We start from the raw sequence: 22,927 nt of genomic DNA, 5'->3' as shown, positions 1-22,927 counted from the left end.
CTAAGCAGGCTGAGGCAGGAGAATGGCGTGAACCCGGGAGGCGGAGCTTGCAGTGAGCCGAGATCGCGCCACTGCACTCAAGCCTGGGCGACAGAGCGAAACTCCGTCTCAAAAAAACAAAACAAAACGAAACAAAACAAAACAAAATAAAAAGGAGCTTCTAGCCGGGCGCGTGGCTGGAACGGTAGGCGAGCGGGCAGCTCGCCTCTAATCCCAGCACCTTGGGAGGCTGAGGTGGGCGGATCACCTGAGATCAGTTCGAGACCAGCCTGGCAAACGTGGTGAAACCCCGTCTCTAGTAAAAATACAAAAATTAGCCGGGCGTGGTGGCGCGCGCCTGTAATCCCAACTATTTGGGAGGCCGAGGCAGGAGAATCGCTTGAACCCGGGAGACGGAGGTTGCAGTGAGCCGAGATCGCTCCACTGCACCCCAGCCTGGGCAACAGAACGAGGCTCCATTTCAAAAAATAATAAATAAAAATAAAAATTGCTTCGTGTTTTGGTCTTTATAAAGGCAAATCAATTGAGCATCCCAATGTCGCGGATTCACAGAACGAGCACTTTTTATCAATAAGTATACCTGGCTTTGTTTTCAGGTGTCGTTATTTGTGCGACAACATTGAAAAGCAAGCAGAAATAAAACATTAACGGGACGGATGCGACCGCAGATTGCGGGAGCTGTCCTCTCAATCAGACACCAGCAGCGGCGGCCCACAATTTGCACGTGTGCAACCCTAACGGCGGCCCACAATTTGCACGTGTGCAACCCTAAAGCCCAAGCTTGTCCTACAATTTGCGCAGGCGCAGGCGCAGATCCTAACTTTGGCGTCCATGTGGGCGGCCTCTTGTGTGAGACGCACAGTATTCTGGGAACGTCGGAGACGGAAGTTACTTGATCTTTACCTCCCAGCGGTGGTGGCTACTGCCCGCTTTTTGTCTTTGATTTCAAGAGTTAGGAGCTCGGGAACCGTTTGGCAATATGTACGACGCGGATGAGGGTAGGTGAAACACATGCCACGGCGGTCCAGCAGGGAAGCGTGGGGAACTGATTGTGTTGAAAATTGGGGCCTTCCCTCGCGCCGGCCGCACAGTCCCTAGCCTTGTTCCCACGCCTTTCAGGCCGGGAACGAAACTGGGGTAGGGAGAGGCGGAGGGTGCAGGGAACACAGCGTTAATGTTCCGGGTTAGGTTCACTGCTGCTCTCTGCACTTTCTTGTTCCGTTAGATCTGATCCTCGCTTCCTGTAGTGAAGTAGCGTGCAGAACCGTAAGATAAATTCCGTGGTTTTGAATTTGAAGCAAAGAGCACCCTTTAAAATTTTTCCTTAGAGCCACAGTCGACTTACTGAATAGCTCAAGTGTTGAGTGTCAGCCTGTGTGGAAGGCCCTGGAAATATACCGGGACAGAGAATATCGGGGGGAAGGTGGGGGGACTCGGTTTAGTCTGACATTTCTTCACGCTGTTTGTAAGTCAAAGTAAATTGTCTTAAAAGATGGCGTTTAAATTTCCTCTTCTCACAGTGTCACAGTTCTCACAGTGTCATAGTTCTCAGATGATATGTATTCTGCTACACTGGACCAATGTATAATATCTGTTTCTTTGCGCATATAGAATTCTTAGTAGTGGCCGAGCGCGATGGCTCCCGCCAGCACTTTGGGAGGCCGAGACGTGCAGATCGTTTGAGGCCAGCCTAACCAACATGGGGGAAATCCCGCATCTACTAAAAATACGCAAATTAGCCGAGTGTGATGGCGCGCGCCTGTAATCCCAGCTATTCGGGAGGCTGAGGCCACATCACTTGAGCCCAGGAGGCAGAGGTTGCAGTGAGCTGAGATTGCGCCTGTGCACCACAGCCTGAATGACAGAGTAAGACTCTGTCTTGGAGAAAAAAAAAAAAAGAATTCTTAGTTGAATCTAGTGTATTTTCGTAGCTGCCTTTTCCATTCTCCATATCTACTAATTCAAATCTTATTTTCTTCTAGCTCTCAATTCCTTGGCCACCCCTTACATCTCCTCTCTTTATTCCCTCAGCTACTTCTGATAAATGAGATGGAAAAAAATTGAAGCAAAAGCTTAAACTTAAAAAAAATTTTTTTTTGAGAGATGGGGTCTGGCCATGTTGTCCAATCTGTTCTCAAATTCCTGAGCTCAAGCCGTCTGCCTGTCTCAGCCTCCCAAAGTGCTGGGATTACAGGCGTGAGCCACTGTGCCCAGCCAAAAACTTAAACTTTTAAAGCCGTTTAAACTTCTGTCTCATTTATATCTTGTGTTCTAGAAATTTATTAGCATCATTATATTACTTGTTCTTTTTAACTATTATCTCAGTAGAAGAAAAATTCGAAAAAAAGATTTTTTAAAGCATAATTTTTGGCTAGGTAATATATTCTCAGCTCACAAGCCAGAAAGTTTAAAAATGTTGAAGTGGGGTGGCTGGTGCAATGGCTCACGCCTGTTATCCCTGCATTTTGGGAGCTTGAGGCGGGTGGATCGCTTGAGCTCAGGAGTTCAAGACCAGCCTGGGCAACAAGGGAGACCCCCTCTCTATAAGAAATAGAAACATTAGCTGGGTATGGTGGTGCTCACCTGTAGTCCTAGCTACTTGGGGAGCTGAGGCAGGAGGATCACTTGAGCCTGGGAAGTTGACACTGCTGTGAGCCAAGAACAAAGTGAGACCCTGTCTCAAAAAAAAAAAAGTTAAAGTGTCAGGTCTCCTTCTTACCCACCATCTACCCAGTTTGAACTCTCCACAGTGGGTAACTACTGTTATAATAGATTTTAATCACTCCACAGTTTTTTTTTTTTTTTTGACAGTCTTGCTCTGTTGCCCAGGCTTGAGTGCAGTGGTGCAATCTTGGCTCACTATAACCTCAGTCTCCCAGGTTCAAGCAGTTCTTCTGCCTCAGCCTCCCTAGTAGCTGGGATTACAGGCGTGCACCACCGTGCCCAGCTAATATTAGTATTTTTAGTAGAGACAGGGTTTCTCCACGTTGGCCAGGCTGATCTCAAGCTCCTGACCTCAGGTGATTCACCTGCCTCGGCCTCCCAAAGTGCTGGGACTACAGGTGTGAGCTACTGCGCCCAGCCTTCACAGTTTCTTTATGCATATTTAAGCAAATATAAATGGGATTTTCTCCTTTTTTAAAGACAGAAAGTAATATTCACACTTTTCTCCACTTTTAGATTTTGCTTAATGTATCTAGGAGATTTTCGTATCAGTACACAGAAAGCATCGCCCCCGCCCCTTCACCCACTCCCCCAGTTACTTAGTTTGTGTGGATGTACCATAACTTAAGTAGTCTCTTGATGGATATTTGATTTATTTCTAGTCATTTTCGGGTTCAGACAGTGCTGTAAATGAATAATCTTGTACATATAATTTGCCCAAGTATGTCTGTGGGATACATTTCTACATATAAAATTGTCATGTCAAATGATACACACCTTTAACATTTTGCTAGATGATGCCAAGTGACCACCATAGTGGTGATTTGTACTAGTTTTGCAATGTAGAATGATCCCGTGGAAAAAAGAGTTTATCAGAGTTGCTTTAGCAGTGAACCTACATTTTATTCTTGCCCATGTCCTGTGAAGTGTTTATTAGATAATGTCCTCATCAGTTTTCAGCCACTATGTGAAAATGTCAGAGTTCTGTCATCCACGTGGAAACAAGTTAAACTTTTCATTTTTTCCTTTTTCTTCTAGTATTTTACCTTTCTCCTTTCATTCACAGCCAAACATAAAAATAATAAGCTGTCCTTGTTTCTAATTTTCATCTTTCATGTCCTTTTCAACTGATTACAATATGTTTCTACTCATGCTACTGCATTAAGATAGCTCTAAGATTGACAGTGACTTCTCAATTGATAAATGAGATGGATATTTAAAAAATCTTATCTAAACCCTGTGGTCTTCAAAACTGTTGATGACATCCTCCTGGAAACTCACTCAGCTTTCTAGCCACATCACTTCCACTTGATTGTTCTTATCTGACTTTTGTTCTCATTTTCTTTCCTGTTCACATTCTCCTTGGGGATCTCATCCATTTTCCATTGTTTAGTTACCATTTGTATGTGGATGACTTCTGAATGTATACTTTTAGTTTAAAAGCCCTGGTATCTAACTGCCACTAGCCAACTAGGATATCTCCCAGGCTGCTTAACCTTGTCACTGCCCAAACTGAGCTAATTATTTTCTTTTGCTATTGCCCTCCCAAAGTCACTGCCTCCTGTGTTCTCTGTCTCGGTGAAGGGCACTGTTGGCCCTCTGTATCTGTAGGTTTCACTTCTGTATATTCAATTAATCTTGGATTGAAAATATTAAAAAGCTTGAGGCCAGGAGTTTGAGACCAGCCTGGGCAACATAGGGAGACCTCATCTCTACAAAAAAATTAAAAAATTAGCTGGGCATGGTGGCGTGTACCTGTGATCCCAGCTACCTGGGATACTGAGGTGGGAGGATTGCTTGAGCCCTAAGAGTTTGAGGCTACAGTGAGCTGTGATGACACCACTGCACTTCAGCCTGGGTAACAGTAAGACCCTGTCTCAACAAAAAAGAGAATATTAGAAAAAAATTGTGTCCTTGTAAAAATGTACAGACTTTTTTTCTTGTCATTATTCCATAAAAATTACAAGTAAACAACTCTTTACATAGCATTTACATTGTATTAGGTATTATAAGTAATCTAGAGATAATTTAAAGGATACAGGAGGATGTGCCTAGGGTATATAACAGTGCCATTTCATGTCAGTGACTTAAGCATCCGTGTTTTGGTATCTATGGGAGGTCCTGAAACCAGTCTCCAATGGACACTGAGATACAACTCTTGTACCCTCTGTTGTTGAAATCGAAAACCTGGCCATCATTTTTGACTCCTCTCTTTCACCTCTATATCTAATCAGTCACCAAGCCCTGTTGGTTCGGTCTCCTAAATACGTCAAATCTGGTCACTTCTCCATCCCCTTCACCATCATTCTAGTTCATGTTGCTGCCATCCCTTGCCTAGATTACTCTTAACTGATTTGTGTACTTCCAATCCACTCTCCACACTGGCCATAGGGATCTTTCAGAAACGAAAATGTGACCTAGCCACAACCCTGCTAAACTCAAATCTCTTGAAAAAGGCCAAACTCTTCTTATTCCACTTCCAACTTCACACTCTGCGCTTCAGCTACATTGACCTTCTGTCATTCTTTGAATATGCCATCCTATCTTGCATTATGGGGTCTTTTGCACAATTTGTTTTTTTCTATTCGGTAGGGTTCTTTCTTGACTCCTCCTACCTTTTTCCCTTCCTTTTGCCTGATTACTCCTGTTTATAACATGAGGTCTCTGCTCAGCTTTTTTTTTTTTTTTTTTTGAGATGGAGTTTCCCTTTGTCGGCCCAGGCTGGAGTGCAGTGGTGCGATCTTGGCTCACTGCAACCTCCGCCTCCCAGGTTCAAGTGATTCTTTGCTTCAGCCTCCTGAGTAGCAGGAATTAATTACAGGCGTGCTCCACCATGCCCATCTAATTTTTGTATTTTTAGTAGAGACGGGGTTTCACCGTGCTGGCCAGGCTGGTCTCAAACTCCTGACCTTGTGATCCATCTGCCTCGGATTCCCAAAGTGCTGGGATTACAGGCGTGAGTCACTGTGCCTGACCAGCTTTTTAAAGACAATTTTAGAGACGGGGGTCTCGCTTTGTGGCTCAGGCTGGTCTCGAACTCCTGGGTTCAAGTGTTCCTGCCACCTTGGCCTTCCAGTGGTAGGATTACTGACATGAGCTACTGTATCTGGCCTCTGCCCAGGTTTTGGGAAGTCTTCCCTAACCTCTTCAGGTCTTTGTCAGGAATATTCATATCACTTTTTTTTTTTTTTTTTGAGACAGAGTCACACTCTGTCACCCAGGCTAGAGTGCGGTAGCCCATTCCCTTCTGGGTTCAAGCAATTCTCCTGCCTCAGCCTCCCTAGTAGCTGGGACTATAGGCGGGTACCACCATGCCTGGCTAATTTTTGTATTTTTAGTAGAGATGGGTTTTTTCCATGTTATCCAGGCTGGTCTTGAACTCCTGGTCTCAAGTGATCTGCCTGCCTTGGCCTCCCACAGTGTTGGGATTATAGGCATGAGCCAGTGCACCCAGCCTCAAAAAAAATTTGATGAGTGGATGAATAAATGAGTCTCTTTCATGGGTTCATTTTCCTTCATATGACTCTTAAAGTTGTTCCCAGATACCCTGCCTTCAGTCTTCCTTCTCTGTGTACAATCTCATTTTTCTCCCACCCATTTGTTAATGATTCCAACTCTGTACTTTTTTTTTCAAATTTTAAAATGTTTATTTTATTGACACAGATACACATGTGTTATATGCCAATGTGTATCTATTGTGTGTCACATGTTGTCTATAATTTAGACTCTTCATTTGAGTTTATATTCATATGTATGTGCCTACTAGAAGTATTTGAAGGGATATGTGATCTATAGATATCTCTACAGCCGATCTCATTACCTCTCCTTTTTCCACCATCTTACTTGCTTCTCTGGTATGGCAGTGATATTAACTTTTAATCTCTCATCAAAGCTGGAAATCTCTGAGCTATTATAGATAGCTTTGTCTTTCTTACCCTTCCCCCAGATATAGGGATTAATAATTCCAGTCCATTTAAGAAGGGTTTATTAAAAATTTATTTTGTATATATATCAAATTTTGAACCTGAAGTTGTACAGGCTATGTATGTGTACATTAGAATAAAAACCAAAAATACAGCACACTTATTCTTTCACATAAGATGATGGGATTAATATTAGAGGACCAGTGCATACTGATTTTTTTGAATGCATATTTAAATTACTGTTGCATAACTACCCGAAAATTTAACTACTTAAAAAATTATTTTGTTATATTCATGGATACTGTGGGTCAGGAATTTGGACAGGACTTGCCTGCCTTCCACCGTGACTCTGGTTCATTTGGGAAGACGTTAAGGCCGAGTGTTGACAGCTGGGTGAGAGATGATCTATAGGGTTGACTCTCATGTCTGACATGAGACATAGCTTGGGAGGACTCAAGGACTAAAATTGCTAATGGAGCATCTGTAAGTGACCTCTCCTTATGGTTCGGGCTTTCTCAGAATGTAGCAGCCTCAGAATATTGTATGACTTAAAAAAATTTTTTTTTTTTAATTTAAATTTTTGAGACAGAGACTCTGTTGCCAAGGCTGGAGTGCAGTGGTACAGTCTCAGCTCACTGCAACCTCTATCTCTTGGGTTCAAGCAATTCTCTTGCCTCAGCCTCCTGAGTAGCTGGGATTACAGGCATGTGCCACCATGCCCGGCTAATTTTTGTATTTTTTAGTAGAAACGGGGTTTTGCCATATTGGCCTGGCTAGTCTTGAACTCCTGACCTCAGGTGATCCACCCACCTTGGCCTCCCAAAGTGCTAGGATTGTTATAGGCCTGAGCCACCACTACTTTTTAATGACAGCTTAAGGCTCCAGAAGGTGTTTTAGCAAACATGACAGAAACTTCATTGCCTTTTCTGACCTGGCTTCTGAAGTCATGCAGCATTGCTTCAGCGGCATTCTCTTAAGTTACAGGAGAGTCAGAATCTACCTGATTCAAGGAGAGGGTGCATTGACCACTATATCTTATGATGGGAGTGTCAAGATCACATTATAGAAGGCCATGTGGGATGGGAGATAGGCTAGTGGCCATCTTTGGAAAATGTAATCTTTCGTACCTGTACATGTATGAAATGTTGCTGTAATAGATCGCCCCACCTCAGGGTATTGCCCAGCTGTTGGAATCCTTCCATGGCTCTGCCCCCTCACTCTGTCTTTTACTCTAGTCTCTGAAAATCTTACTGATCAATAAAATGGAAAACTTAAAATTCATACAACTTACATTGAAACTCTCTAATAAACCTCTTTGTCTATTGGAAGAATACCTGTGTGACATAGACATGAATTATTTTATTAATGTAATTGAAATTTTAGAGAACCTGGGGTGAAAGCATTACTTATTCAGCAGAAAGTAAATATGTTTCTGCTACTTAAAGTTATAGGAGCAAGATGTTAACTAAGTGGCATCTCATTGCAAATGAGTACAATATTTTGTTTTTACAGATATGCAATATGATGAGGATGATGATGAAATCACCCCGGATTTGTGGCAAGAAGCATGCTGGATTGTAATTAGGTAACTTTGGACCAAACCGAATTAGCTTGAAAAGGCACTGGAGATTTCCTGCTTATTCTTCTTGATAAATAGCTGTTCTATATAAATATGCTACATGACAGTAGTTATTTTATTTATATATTTAACATTTTAAGTAATTCAGACCTAAAAATTAACACAAAGAATTCATTTAATCACTTCATCCAGATTCCGAAAATGTTACCCCATACTACATTTCTTTGTCTTTTCTTCTTTTGGTACATATTTTTTTCTGAAACATGTGAGAGTAACTTGCAGATCACTTGATCCTGGGAGGTTGAGGCTACAGTGAGCCGAGATCGTACCGCCGTACTCCAGCCTTGATGACAGAGTGAGACCCTGTTTCCAAAAAAAAAAAAAAAAAGTAACTTGCAGACATAAGGACATTCTTTTACATCATCACAATTATGGTGATCTTATTCAATCTGTAGACCCTACCCACATTTTGCCAGTTCCACTGATGTTTATAGCAAAATAAAAATTTTTCTGATTCTGGATCCAGCCCAGGATCACATACTGGATTTAGTTGTCATGGCATATTCTTCTATTTCCTTTAATCTGGAACAGTTCCTCAGTATGTCTGTTCTTTTTTTTGTACCTTGACATTTTTGAAGAATACATGCCAGTTACTTTTTAGGATGCCTTTCAGTTAGGTTTGTCTGATATTTCTCATAATTAGATTCAGATGATTACTTTTGGCAGAAGTGACATAGTCTCAGTGCATCATATCAGGAGGCACGTTTGTTTCATTACTAGTAATGTTAATTTGATTGCTTGGTTTTCTCATTATTTTAAATAGACAAAGTTAAAATTGGTTGTATTTCACTGCAAATTCCCATCCAATTCTAAGTGTAACTAAATGTGATAAAATTCTGAAAAGCCTTGTATAGGTAAGAAAAGTAACTTATAAGTGATAAAGTAGCATCCTGTTATGTTAGGATGTTAAAGGCTTATAACTCTTCTCTCATCCCCTGACAGCTGCTTTATATACAACAACATGATGATGGATGCCTCTCTGAGCCCCATCAGCTCCAAGGTGCATGACCTCTTGGTCAACATTCTCTCTTTTCAAAGAACACATGCTTCCGACATTCTGCCAGTTGTATTTGGAGTATAACTGAATACCTTTCTTGAACGTTGTTTTGTTAGAAAGATATTGTTTTGCCTGTAATCCCAGCACTTTGGGGTGCTGAGGCAGGCAGATCACTTAAGGTCAGGAGTTGGAACCAGCCTAGCCAACATGGTGAAGCTCTGTCTTTACTAAAAAATACAAAAATTAGATGAGTATAGTGGTGCACGCCTGTAATCCCAGTTACTTGGGAGGCTGAGGCAGGAGAATTGCCTGAACCTGGGAGGCAGAGTTTGCAGTTAGGTGAGATGACGTCACTGCACTCCAGCCTGGGTGGCAGAGCGAGACTCCGTCTCAAAAAATAAAAAAGATATGATTCAGTGTGTTTGTCCAGAATCTTACAAAAGAAAGTATTGAAAGCCAGGTGCTGTGGTGTGTGCCTGTATAGTCCCAGCTACCTGGGAGGCTGAGGCAGAAGGATCACTTGAGCTCACGAGTTTGAGTGTTGCCTGGGTAACATAGTGAGACCTTGTCTCTAAAAATAAATAATAATAAAAAAAATTGAGTTTTTGGGATATAAGTATATATTTTTCCATAAGGAGTGGGGTGAGAATGGGAGCTCTGTTTCTGGTGGCAGGGTTTGGAGAAGGGGCAGGGGCAGCAGTTGCCATGTTTGGTTGCAGAGATGGCAAGAAGCCGGTGAAACAGCCGAAGAAGCAGGCCAAGGAGATGGATGAGGAAGACACAGGTTTCAAGCAGAAGTAAAAAGAGGAGCAGAAAAAGCTTTAAAATTGAAGGCTGTGGGGAAAGGGCCCCTGGCCACAGGTGGAATTAAGACATTTGGCAAAAAGACTTGACGAGGTGGCTCACGCCTGCCCATAATCCCAACACTTTGGGAGGCTGAGGCGGATGGATCACTTGAGCTCAGGAGTTTGAGACCAGCCTGTGCAACATAGCCAGACCCTATCTCTCTCTCTCTCTTTTTTTTTTTTTTTTTAAGAAATAAAAGAAATCTGGCAAAAAGTCAGCTCTTCTTTGTTCCTGAGGTGATGGTAACCTTTGATTCCATTTGTATTTAAACATCTGTATTCTCTGCCGTACTATCTTTTGCCACCTATAGCTAGAATGAAGCATTGTCTTGGAGCCTTTTATAAACACAAAAAATAAAACAAATTGGCTGTAGAAGACAAAACTTTATTGAGACAGTTACATCTTCTGTGATGTTTGGGTGTTAAACACCAAGAGGTATTTTATTAGGAAACAATAATCAGGTAGATGTTCTGTGGAGTGTGCCTATATTCTACATTCTTCTAGTAGAAAAAATATTTTATCTTAGAAGAAGAAGTTGTTTTCAACATATGTGGTAGATTGCTCAAGGATAAAGTACTCTATTGTGAACTGTCATAGCATTTATCATTTGTTACAAAATAAGTTATTTGATTTTTAAGTTTAAATTGACTGTAGATACTTTGGTTATTGAGAAATGAATTTTGATTTTTTTTTTACTTTTCAATATTAAGTGATCTTTACCTAGCAATGTGAATATGTTATTAGTTAATATCACAAGTAACTGCATATGATGACTTCAGGTAAAATAAGCACTAGAGTAGATATAAATATGAAATATTTATATAGTTTAGGTGTTTAAGCACCATTCTAATGATTTTGGGGAAAGTAGGTATAGTTCAGCTTCCTGGGGTAATGAAACTTATCTATAGTTTAGAAGCTATTTCATCTTAAATTGCCTATAAAAAACCATTGCTATTTATATTACAGGCAATGCCATGTTTTTCTTACACGTCAATGACTAATCCACATGGTTATGAGAAATTTGTTTCCTAATGTGTGACAGTCTCTACTGAAATAAATTGCCTCAATTATTATTTAGTTCATACCTTACACATGTATGGTGATCTGCTGTGTTTTCTACCATAGAACCTAACTTCTAATAGTGGTGGCCATACTTGACTGGATCAGGGTGGGGCCGATTTGTTGGCCTGTCACTGATGTGTGAGGTGACCTGATGAAGCCAAAATGGGAGGCTGATGATTAGTTGGACTCTGCATATTGTCTCAGAAAATTGATGTGAAGATGGGGGAGTCAGTAGTTGGGGAGCAGAAGCTAAGAAAGTCTCACAGATACAAGATGACAGAGGTCACAAGATACAGGAGTGGAGATGTGGAGGTGTGGTGGGGCACTTCCTACTGCTGAGGGGTGATGGGATAATCTTGAGGGTTGTGTTAGATCCTCCAGCCTCTGTGAAGCCCAGCTTTGCGGCTCTTCCTGGATGGTAATAGGGAGTGATCTGTTGAGATCCTCTTGCACTTGTATCTACTTGTATCTTTATGTCTTTCCACACCCCTCACCTGAAAAGTATCTGTTCCTTATAAAAATAATGTCTGCTTTTTAGATTATAGATCTCTCAGCCATGCTACATTTTTATCACCAGTCTTTTGCGGAGTATTTTTATGTAAAGACTTACTCTTCTTATCCCACCTTTAATAATTCAAAATAGAACTAATGATTGGTAACCTAAAGTTGGTATTCTCATGCATTATTTTAGTCATTGATATCACTACCCTCCCTCCTATTCAAATCAAAGTTCTTATTATCTTTGGCTATTGATTTTTCTTTAGTTTTATCTCCTGACTCATTTTTCAAGAAATATTTCAAAGAGGTAGAATAAAATTTGTCCATAGAGGACATACAGTTTTTTTTTTCTTTGAGATGGGGTCTTGCTGTCTCCCAGGCTGGAGTGCAGTGATGCCATCATGACTCAATGCAGCCTCAAACTCTGGGCTCACGTGATCCCCCTACCCCAGCCTCTTGAGTATGTGGGCCTATAGGCACATGCCACCCTACCTGGCTAATTTTTTTATTTGTAGAAATGAGGTCTCATTACGTTGCCCAGGCTGAACTCAAGCAACGCTCCTGCCTTGGCCTCCCAGGAGCTGGGATCCTTACAGTTCTTACATCGTGCTTTAAGTATTTTACCCACAAGTATAAGCTGCTTTTCCCCAAATAATAAGTTCTGCAAAGAAAATGTGCCTGGTTTCATCCTTTTAAAGATAGGTCACAGTATCTTGTTTAGTGGTTGACATATAATGGTTGGTATTTAATGACTGTTGAATTGATTATAATGAAAATGGGGAATTATGCTAGAAATTATCACTGAGTTGCAACTGACTGAACTCAAATATTTTCCCAGTTCCTATTTTGACGAGAAAGGCTTGGTCAGACAACAGCTGGATTCTTTTGATGAGTTTATTCAGATGTCTGTTCAAAGAATTGTGGAAGATGCTCCTCCTATAGACCTACAAGCTGAAGCTCAGCATGCTAGTGGAGAAGTTGAAGAACCGGTAAGATGGTTAGTTCTAATAGTTACACTGGTACAAGAAGAGTATTGGTTTGAAATTTCAGCCCCTCTGTTAACTGACTTAAGGGTTAAAAAAAGTCAGTTGGAGCTTTTAGCAAAGTACTTACAGCACCGTCAGTCACTTTCTGATTTATTCTCTAATGAGGAGGTGTATTTTTTTTTTCAAGTAATCCCATCCTTATTCACCTAGTAGGTATTGAATAGTTGGGAAGAGAGGACTCTGAAATATGAACAAATAAGAGAAGTGAGCCAGAGATAGTCACGTTGCTTTAGATAGATAACCCCACTTTTTTCTCTCACATTATAAAAATGATAAAAAATGTTTGAAGGAATTTTCGTCTGATTTTATATATTGCATGAAGTACATTATTGTAACCATATGAGATAAGAAAGGTAAATCACCCAGACATATCAGCTATCTTTATTAAGCTTCTTATAGCTTTTGCTCACATATATGCATGTTTTTTAGCATTGTTAAAATCATACCAAAGGTACAATTTTATAATTTGGTTTTATATGAGTGATTATAAATAAGTATGTAGTCCAAAATAATGACTGTCCTAGTTTTAGAGAAATTGAGAGGCAGCTGTTGGAACATATTGGGCTTTGAGAGACAGGGAAAACTGAAAAACTAAGTGAGGTAGGGAAAGCGCCCCAGAAAGAGTTAGACACAGGGAGAGTTCATTGTTTCTAGCCTGATCAGTTTCTCTTCTGTGTAGCTGATCTCCTAAGGGCTGGTCTGTTATTTCCATCTCAGTTGGACATGCTGTACGGAATTTTGCTATTAAGTACCAAAGCGATTGGCTCTTCTAGGGCTCTGCTGGAAAGGGGTACATTAAGTTTCTTTTTTATTCTTGGGTCATATTTTCTTTTTTACAGAGATGACAGGCGCCCACGACCATGCTTGGCTAATTTTTTTGTATTTTTAGTAGAGACGGGGTTTCACATGTTGGCCAGGCTGATCTCCAACTCCTGACCTCAAGTGATCCACCCCCTTCAGCCTCCCAGAGTGCTGGGATTATAGGCATGAACCACTGCACCTGGCTCGCTGGGTCATTTTTTCTTCATGATCTTTGTATAACAAGCGAGATAACAATAGAACATAGCAAATTCAACGTACCAGTAATGGAAGTACTAAAGGAGGAGGAGATCTCTGAGGCTTGGTTATCAGAGCTTAGTAGAAAAGATGGAAGAGACTTAAATTTACTGTGAATAACAGATAGGAGTTCTCTTAGAAGAGAAGAGGTGCTTAGTCATTTCAGCAAGGAAATATTTGGAGTCGCCGGCGTGGTGGCTCACGCCTAGAATTTCAGCTCTTTGGGAGGCTGAGGTGGGCAGATCACCCGAGGTCAGGAGTTTGAGACCAGCCTGGCCAATATGGTGAAACCCGCTTTCTACTAATAAAGTACAAAAATTAGCCAGGCGTGCTGGTCGGCACCTGTAGTCCCAGCTACTTGGGAGGCTGAGACAGGAGAATTGCTTGAACGTGGGAGATGGAGGTTGCAGCAAGCTGAGATCGCGCCACTGCACTCCAGCCTGGGTGACAGGGCGAGATGCTGTCTCAAAAAAAAAAAAAAAAAAAAGAAAGAAAAAGAAAATACCTGGTATATTTAGGCTGGGGATAGGATGGGGACCACAATGATCAGTATGTGATTTTGGCTTATCTATTTTTTTTTTTTTGAGGCGGAGTCTGGCCATATTGCCCAGGCTAGAGTGCAGTGGCGCGATCTTGGCTCACTGCAAGCTCCGCCTTCCGGGTTCACGCCATTCTCCTGCCTCAACTTTCCGAGTAGCTGGGACTACAGGCGCCTGCCACCACGCCCAGCTAATTTTTTTGTATTTTTAGTAGAGACAGGGTTTCGCCGTGTTAGCCAGGATGGTCTTGATCTCCCGACCTCATGATCTGCCTGCCTCCGCCGCCGAAAGTGCTGGAATTACAGGGCTTATCCATTTTTACCAGGCATTAGGAAGATAAGATGGAACCCGATTGTTGAAAGCTTTGAATGTCGTTGGATGTTATGAGGAATTACTGAGAGACTGTCAAAGAATATACATAAAGCATTATTTTAGAAAAGTTACTTTAGAAAGCGATGCTTACTTGGAATAGAAAGAGGGTAGAGGAGGCCTGGTGCAGTGGCTCACGCCTGTAATCCCAGCACTTTGGGAATCCTAGGCAGGCAGATCTCTTGAGGCCAGGAGTTGGAGACCATCCTGGCCAGCATGGTGAAACCCCATCTCTACCAAAAAAATACAAAAATTAACCGGGTCTGGTGGCGCCTGCCTGTGGCCCCAGCTACTCGGGAGGCTGAGGCAGGGGAATCACTTGAACCCAGGAGGCGGAGGTTGCAGTGACCCTAGATCACACCACTGCACTCCAGCCTGGGTGATAGAGTGAGACCCTATCTCAAACAAAACAAAACAAAAGAGGCTGGAGGAGATAAAAATCTTAGAATAGCCTATGATTAAGATAATAATGACCTAGACTAGATGATGGCACAGATAAGGAGTAGAGGGTTGGCTTCCGTTTGGTTCATTATCACCACCACTCTCTTTGCCTTTTGTCTACCCCAGCTTGAGAGACTTGAGTATCAATAATTAATCATTAGTAAAACATCTGCTCAGTTCTATTTTCTTCTCTGAGACTTGATTTAGAGAAAAGTACACTATCCATTTATCTCCAGAAAGTTGTCCTCATGGATCTTGTTTTATTAGGCTGCGAGTGAATGTTTAATTGAAAAATTTCTTTTTTTGCTATGGACTAAGCTATATTCCAGCCAGGGTTGGAAGTTCTCAGCCCTTTATATAGAATGATTAGGATATTTTTTGTGTTTTTTAAAATAAAATTTTTTTCTTTTGTTAACTCTACTTGTTTGACAGATTAATTTGTATGTTTAATTGAAGAGTTGGGTTTATTTTTAAAAATGTTCTATTGATTAGAGCACAGTTCTAGTTGTCTGGATTTGCTATCTTTGTTCTCTGGTCACTTTGTGTTTTTGATGACGCTTACCAAGGAGAAGGCACAAGAAACTATGTAGATCATTAATGTAAATCCATTTTAACTGATATAAACTCAGCACATGATGTGTACAGTTTTTGTTTACTTTTAGTATATTAAGTCTCTTTATGTCTTCTGCCTTAAGAAAGCAATTAGCAGATCCTTTTATAGTTGATAAGTGTGATGATTGGGTGTGAGATGTGCCTTCCTTAAACCTTGTTACAAACCTTGTTAGCACATTACCTGTCTAACGTGAAAATAAATTTTTAAGAAAAGAGGAAAAAAAGAGAAAGTGATTTGGTTTAAAACTTGACGTCTGTGCAGTATGGATATTGACTTTGGGAAGTCCCCATTTCAGTAAAATGGATTAATTTTGCCAGTTTGTAGAGCTGCTTCTACTTAAAATGTTAATGTCAATTAAAATGGAATCATTAAAGCTTTTATGGAAAAAATTATTTACTCTTTTCATGTTTTTTTGTTTAATTTCAGCCAAGATATTTGCTGAAGTTTGAACAAATTTATCTTTCGAAGCCTACCCACTGGGAAAGAGATGGTGCTCCTTCACCAATGATGCCCAACGAAGCTAGATTAAGAAATCTCACGTAAGAAAAAAGTTTTCCTTGTCAGCAGCAGATACTGAAATAGAATTCTGAAAATGTAATTTTAACCACCTGAGGGTTTGTTTTAACAGATACCCTATTGCTTAACTGTGATCTACTTTTATCTTCAAAGGTATTCTGCTCCGCTTTATGTTGATATAACAAAAACAGTCATTAAAGAAGGTGAAGAACAACTTCAGACTCAGCATCAGAAAACTTTTATAGGAAAAATTCCAATTATGTTGCGGTCAACTTACTGCCTTTTGAATGGCTTGACAGATCGTGATCTTTGTGAATTAAATGAATGCCCTTTGGATCCTGGTGGCTATTTCATTATTAATGGATCAGAAAAGGTATAGTAACATTATTTTAAAAAATGACAAAATGGTAGTTAAAATTTAGTTTAAAGTTGAAATAAAAAAAAAAAAAAGATTTTCATGCAGGATAACCTGGCAGTGACAGTTGACTTATTTAGGGTATGACAACTAAACTTATATAAAGCAAAGCTGTATTTAGTTGTATATAATATGCACTGGAAATTTGGTCAATTTCAGTCAGTTTTGGAGCTTATGTATTTCTATGAAGTGTTTATGCAAAGTGGAGTTTTTAAAGTTGAAGAATTAAATAGTTCAGTGAGCCTATATGATCAGATTAAATTAAGATGCAGATTTTACTCTCTTTTCTCTTCAGTGACCTTTTGGATTTTATGGCTGTAACCTTCTTATTGTCCAAATAGGTTCTGATTGCCCAAGAGAAAATGGCAACAAACACAGTTTATGTGTTTGCCAAAAAGGACTCTAAATATGCCTACACAGGAGAGTGTAGATCATGTCTGGAGAATTCTTCCCGACCCACCAGTACTATATGGGTTAGCATGCTGGCAAGAGGAGGACAGGTATGGACTGGATATGATGTTATTTGGGTTTATTCCTTTGTGCCTTGTTTTAAAATTCACTAGACTGCATTCTCGGTCCAAAAAAGCTTTTCTGGAGCATATTGTTGTTATATATTGTATTGTTTACCTATCGCTGTGTGACAAATTACTCTTCTAGCAACATTTATCATCTCACGGCTTCTGTGAATCAGGAATCTGGGTGCTGCTTAGCTGAGTGTTTTGGCCAAGCATCTCTCACAAGGCTGCAATCAGGTGTTTCCCTGGGCTGCCGTGATCTCAAGAGCCATTCACATGGTTGTCTACAGGATTTAGTTCTTCATTGACTATTGGACTGAGTCTCAGGTCTTTGCGCACTGTCGACTGGAAGCCTTTCTTAGTTCCTTGCCATGTGGACCTCTGCGTATAGCAGCTGACAGCAGCAGAGCAGCTTGCTTCTTCAGAGAGAGTAAGCAAAAAGAGCTATAGAGAGAGAGTACGAGCAAGGTAGAAATCGGTCTTTTATAACTTAAAAGTGGTAGCAACATTCTGTCATTTTTGCCGTGTTCTTTTTGTTAGTTGCAAGTCAGTATGTCCAGCTCACACTGTGAGGAGGATATTACAAGGGCAATCGTAGGAGGCAGGAATCACTGAGTACCAGCTTAGAAGTTGCAGACCATTGGTATAGTTATAAGCATAGGTTGCTTATAATAATGGAATCTAGTAGTAGCTAGCAGTTCTTAAATATTTGCTGTATGCCAATTCTGTTACTCAGATTGCTTGATTTAATCTTTACAGCTATCTTGGAAAACCTCTATTTCAGTTCATGTGAAACAGATATATATATATCTGTTTTCTTTTTTTTTTGAGACAGAGTCTTACCCTTTCGCCAGGCTGCAGTGCAGTGACATGAGCTTAGCTCACTGCAACTTCTGCCTCCCAAGTTCAAGTCATTCCCCTGTCTCAGCCTCCTGAGTAGCTATGACTACAAGCGCACACCACCACACCCGGCTAATTTTTCGTGTTTTGTAGACAAGATGGGGTTTCACCATGTTGGTTCAGGATGGTCTGGATCTCCTGACCTTGTGATCTGCCCTCCTTGGCCTCCCAAAGTCCTGGGATTACAAGCATGAGCTACCGTGCCTGGCCAGGAGTTTTAAATAATTAAAATGGCTTTTATTTGTGAATGGTTTTTGGTAACTGGTGTTTCCATTTGTTTTTTGTAATTTTTTAAAAAAGCTTTATTTTCAATTTAATTTGATAATTATGCATGTGTGGGATGCAGTGTGATGTTTTGATACATGTATACAATGTATAATGATACTAGGGTACTTAATGAAATTAGGGTACTTAGCATGTTTTTAATAATATTTTATTTGTAAAAAATAAATTTGTAAGATAAGCATTCTTCCCATGTGCACAACATTGCTGGGTATTGTAAGAGATCACTAAAACACACAATCCTTATTGAGAAGGTGGCCAGGTGTGGTGGTTCATGCCTGTAATCCCAGCACTTTGGGAGGCTGAGGTGGGTGGATTGCTTGAGCCCAGGATGTGAGACCAGCTTGGGCAACATGGCAAAACACTTTCTCTAGCAAAACAACAACAAAACCCCCAAAATTAGCTGGATGTGGTGGCAGGTGCCTGTAGTCCCAGTTATTCAAGAAGCTGAGGTGGGAAGATAGCTTGAGTGCTGAGGTTGCAGTGAGCCCAGATTGGCGCCACTGCACTCCAGCATGGGTGACAGCGCCAGACCCTGTCTCAAAAAAAAAAAGAAAAATCAGAAAGTAATGGTTTTATTGGGAATACAAGCTTTAGACATTAAATGATAGTAACAGTGCAGAGGCCAAATGACACCTATTACATATATTAGTTTTATAGAAATTTGGAGGAGAATGAGATACTAGTATGGTGTGGTCCATGCAAAGTTGTTTTTTTTTTTTTTTTTTGAGACAGAGTCTCACTCTGTTGCCTGGGCTGGAGTGCAGTGGCACGATCTCAGCTCAGTGCAACCTCCACCTCCTGGCTCAAGTGATTCTCGTGCCTCAGCCTCCCAAGTAATTAGATTATAGGTGTGTCCCACCACACCTGGCTAATTTTTGTATTTTTAGTAGAGACAGGGTTTCACTATGTTGCCTAGGTTGGTCTCGAACTCCTGAGCTCAAGTGACGCATCTGCCTTGGCCTTCCAAAGTACTGGCATGAGCCACTGCCCCTGTCCTGTTCATGAAACTTAATAGAGAAGATTGGACGTGACTTACACTTTGAAAGATGGTGTGGAGTTATATAAGCGGAGAGAAACTGGAAGGACTTTCTTATTAGAGGAGAGTGGGGATGAGTGTTTGGAGAATTACTGGAAGATAACTCTGAATGAGCTGGATGGAGGATGTTGAATAGTGAATGACAAGTAGATGATTAGGGTGGATCTGGATTAGTGGATCTTAACTAAAGGTTCACATCAATAACCTACGACTCTTCCAAGTTCAGTAGTGGGAATGGGGGTGGAATGGGGCCCAGGTACAAGTATTTGAAAGAAGTCCCTAGGTGATTGTGATGTGCATTCTTTGTTGAGAGGCGTCGGCCTGGATGATGGAGGGCCAAGACATAAACAGTATAGTAGGGAGACTATCATGGCAACTCTGAACAAAGTGAATTAATTGGAGGCAGAGAACGGAAAATGATCTGGATTTGATGGTGGGTTTGATAAGATAAAAGGATGAGTCAGTTAAGATACTATGGTTTGTATTCTGAGATTCCAGGAGAGTGGTGAACTTCGAGTAATTGATTTAGGAGAGAATATAATAAGTTCAGATTTAGATAAGATTTTTGGGGAGTGCATGTTGTAGACATGATTTTTTTTTTTATTTTTTTAATTTTTTTGGAGACCAAGTCTGGAGTGCAGTGGCTCGATCCCAGCTCGCTGCAACCTCCGCCTCCCAGGTTCAAGCGATTCTCCTGCCTCAGCCTGCTGAGTAGCTGGGATTACAGGTGTATGCCACCATGCCCAGCTAATTTTGTGTGTTTAGTAGAGACAGGGTTTCACCATGTTAGCCAGGCTGATCTTGAACTCCCGGCCTCTGGTGATCCACCTGCCTTGGCCTTCCAAAGTGCTGGGATTACAGGTGTGAGCCACTGCACCCAGCCTGTGAGCCATCGTGCCTGGCCTAAAATTTTAAAAATATTTATAGAGATGAGGTCCCACTGTGTTGCCCAGGCTGGTCTTGAAATGCTGGGCTCAGGCAATCCTCCCAACTTGGCCTCCCAAAGTGCCGGGATTACAGGCATGAGCCACTATGCCCAGCTATATTATTTTTTAATGTTCTGCTTGTTCTGAAATAAGATCCATGATGAAACAAATAATAGACTAAATGGAATAATTGATGTCCACATAGAAACAACGAATTGGCAATTGGAGATACGGGGGCTGAGGGTACAGGAAAAAGATCAAGATGAAGATTTGGGTGTCATTTATGAAAAGTTGTTACTGAACACGCCCATGGGAGGAGTTCTGAAGGAGGCCTGTGGTGGGAGGAGGAAGATGACGGAAGTTATTAGAGGGATTATAGTAATGTAGGGTTGTGAGGCCAAGGGAAGATAGGGTGAAATTGATATTGAAGCAAACAAATATGATTAAAACTGAGAAATCAGGTGTGTCATAGGTTAGTAGCTTTTAATTGGTTTTTTATGTGTGTACAATTAAAGAGGGAGAAATTGGAAAAAAGAAGCTGTATGAAAGGGCTATTAGTTTTGAAACATTGAAACAAGGAAATGCCTCACAGACCAACTCTGATTTAATGTTTATTTTTCATTGTGTGCTTAGGTTTTTTCCATATTTGTCTATCCATATTGTCTCTTTTTTTACCTCTTATATATTTCTTTCTTTCACAGGTTTAATTTTTTTTGGAGGGGGGATATGTTGGGGAGGGTGAGGAATCAGTATTCATTTTTTTTTTGCAGCTAGAAGTGATTTCCAAATACAGTATTGAGTAATTCTGAGAGAATCTTGGCAGGCAGATAGGAGAGAATGGAAGTTCTCTCAGGTCTGTGACCAGCCTGTGTGTAAAATTAGTACACTTGTTTCAGTGGTTTTGAAATGCATTCATAGCAGGTTCCTCACAGTATTGGGAGGCATACTTCTTTTGAAATATGCACAAAGAATACATATATATATTAAATAGTTCTCTTGATGTTTTTCTATTGCTGTGAGCTTTTGTATATTCATGTTCTAATGATAGTTTATTTTTCTAGGGTGCAAAAAAGAGTGCTATTGGTCAGCGCATTGTGGCAACTCTACCATACATCAAGCAAGAAGTTCCCATCATTATTGTGTTCAGAGCATTAGGTTTTGTGTCTGACAGAGATATTTTAGAACATATTATTTATGATTTTGAAGATCCAGAGATGATGGAAATGGTAATGTGAAAGCAAAATGTATTCACAGAGCTTTATAAGAGATTTAGAGTTACTGATTGTTGCTAACCTTAAAACAGTAGAAAGCTATTCTGAAGAATAATTTAGCTGTCACAAGTCTCATGCCATTTACTGTGTGGTAAAAGCTTTCAGGCCTGCCTAGGCCTCTTTTCTGACAGTTTGGTGTAAAATAGACATGAAAACCAGAGGCAGCTGGAGTTAATGACAACAGCAAGAAGAAACAGTGGTAAGGAAGCTTGCAGAAGCACACCAGCTTGGTGCAATTTAGTAAAAAGGGAAAATGAGTAGTTGATATCTGTTGTTTAACTTTTCATTTTGAAATAATTTCAGACTTACAGAAAAGTTACAAAAAGGCCAAGCATAATCCCAGCCTTTGGGAGGCCAAGGTGGGAGGATCACTTGAGTCTAGGAGTTTGAGACCAGCCTGGGCAACATAGGGAGACCTGTCTCTACAAAAAACACAAAAGGTTAACCTGGCGTGGTGGCATATACCTGTAGTCCCAGCTACTGGGGAGGCTGAAGTGGGAAGATTGCTTGAGCCCAGGAGGTGGAGGCTGCAGTGAGCCGTAATCATGCCTCCCCACTCCAGCCTGGGCGACAGGGTAAGACCTTGTCTCAAAATAAAAAATAAAAGTTGCAAGAATTATATAGAGAATTCTTATATGCTCTTCACTCAAATTCACCAGTTGTTACTTTTGTCACATTTGCTTTATCGTTCATTCTTTCTATATATAACACATTTTTTTTTCTGGACCATTGGAGAGTAAGTTATAGGCAATAGCCTCTTACTCCTAAAGACTTCAGTGTATATTTCCTAATAATACATTCACTTACATAATCATAGTATAATTATTTAAATGAGAAAATTTTACTTAGATACAGTACTTTTTTTTTGTTGTTGTTTGTTTTGTTTTTTTTGAGATGGAGTCTCACTCTGTTGCCCAGCCTGGAGTGCAGTGGTGTGATCTTGGCTCACCACAACCTCCACCTCCCGGGTTCAAACGATTCTCCTGCCTCAGCCTCCCAAGTGACTGGGACTATAGGCATGCGCCACCACTCCCAGGTAATTTTTGTATTTTTAGTAGAGATGGGGTTTCACTGTGTTGGCCAGGCTGGTCTCAAACTCCTGACCTCAGGTGATCTGCCCACCTTGGCCTCCCAAAGTGATGGGATTACAACAATACTGGTAATGTACATATCTTACTCAGATTTTTGTCAGTTGTCCTGATAATATTGAAAACTATTAAGTAATAAGATCTATACATTAATAGTATATAGTAATTTAAGTTCAATATCTTATATAGTTCAGAGTCCAATTTAGAATCATACGTCACATTTTGATTGTATGTCTTTTTAGTCTTTTATAATCCTTCCTTGGCCCTTTTTTTTTTTTTTTT

The 22,927-nt window shown here is 40.6% G+C and overlaps 1 protein-coding gene across 1 annotated transcript in view; it reads left to right on the top strand.

Annotated features, from left to right (window-relative positions):
• Positions 1-839: 839 nt before the first annotated feature.
• Positions 840-22,927, top strand: part of POLR2B (polymerase (RNA) II (DNA directed) polypeptide B, 140kDa) — a 49,399-nt gene continuing 27,311 nt past the window's right edge. The window contains exons 1-7 of the mRNA XM_011937167.1: positions 840-998; positions 8,100-8,172; positions 12,468-12,618; positions 16,120-16,232; positions 16,363-16,582; positions 16,966-17,124; positions 21,348-21,512. Of these exons, the coding sequence (XP_011792557.1) occupies positions 980-998; positions 8,100-8,172; positions 12,468-12,618; positions 16,120-16,232; positions 16,363-16,582; positions 16,966-17,124; positions 21,348-21,512 (900 nt within the window). The 5' untranslated portion in view covers positions 840-979. The remainder of the gene's footprint in view (positions 999-8,099; positions 8,173-12,467; positions 12,619-16,119; positions 16,233-16,362; positions 16,583-16,965; positions 17,125-21,347; positions 21,513-22,927) is intronic.

The sequence above is a fragment of the Colobus angolensis genome, unplaced genomic scaffold (genome assembly GCF_000951035.1).
Source record: "Colobus angolensis palliatus isolate OR3802 unplaced genomic scaffold, Cang.pa_1.0 Scaffold100, whole genome shotgun sequence".
Taxonomy (NCBI): domain Eukaryota; kingdom Metazoa; phylum Chordata; class Mammalia; order Primates; family Cercopithecidae; genus Colobus; species Colobus angolensis.
This window is presented reverse-complemented; position numbering and strand designations above follow the sequence as displayed.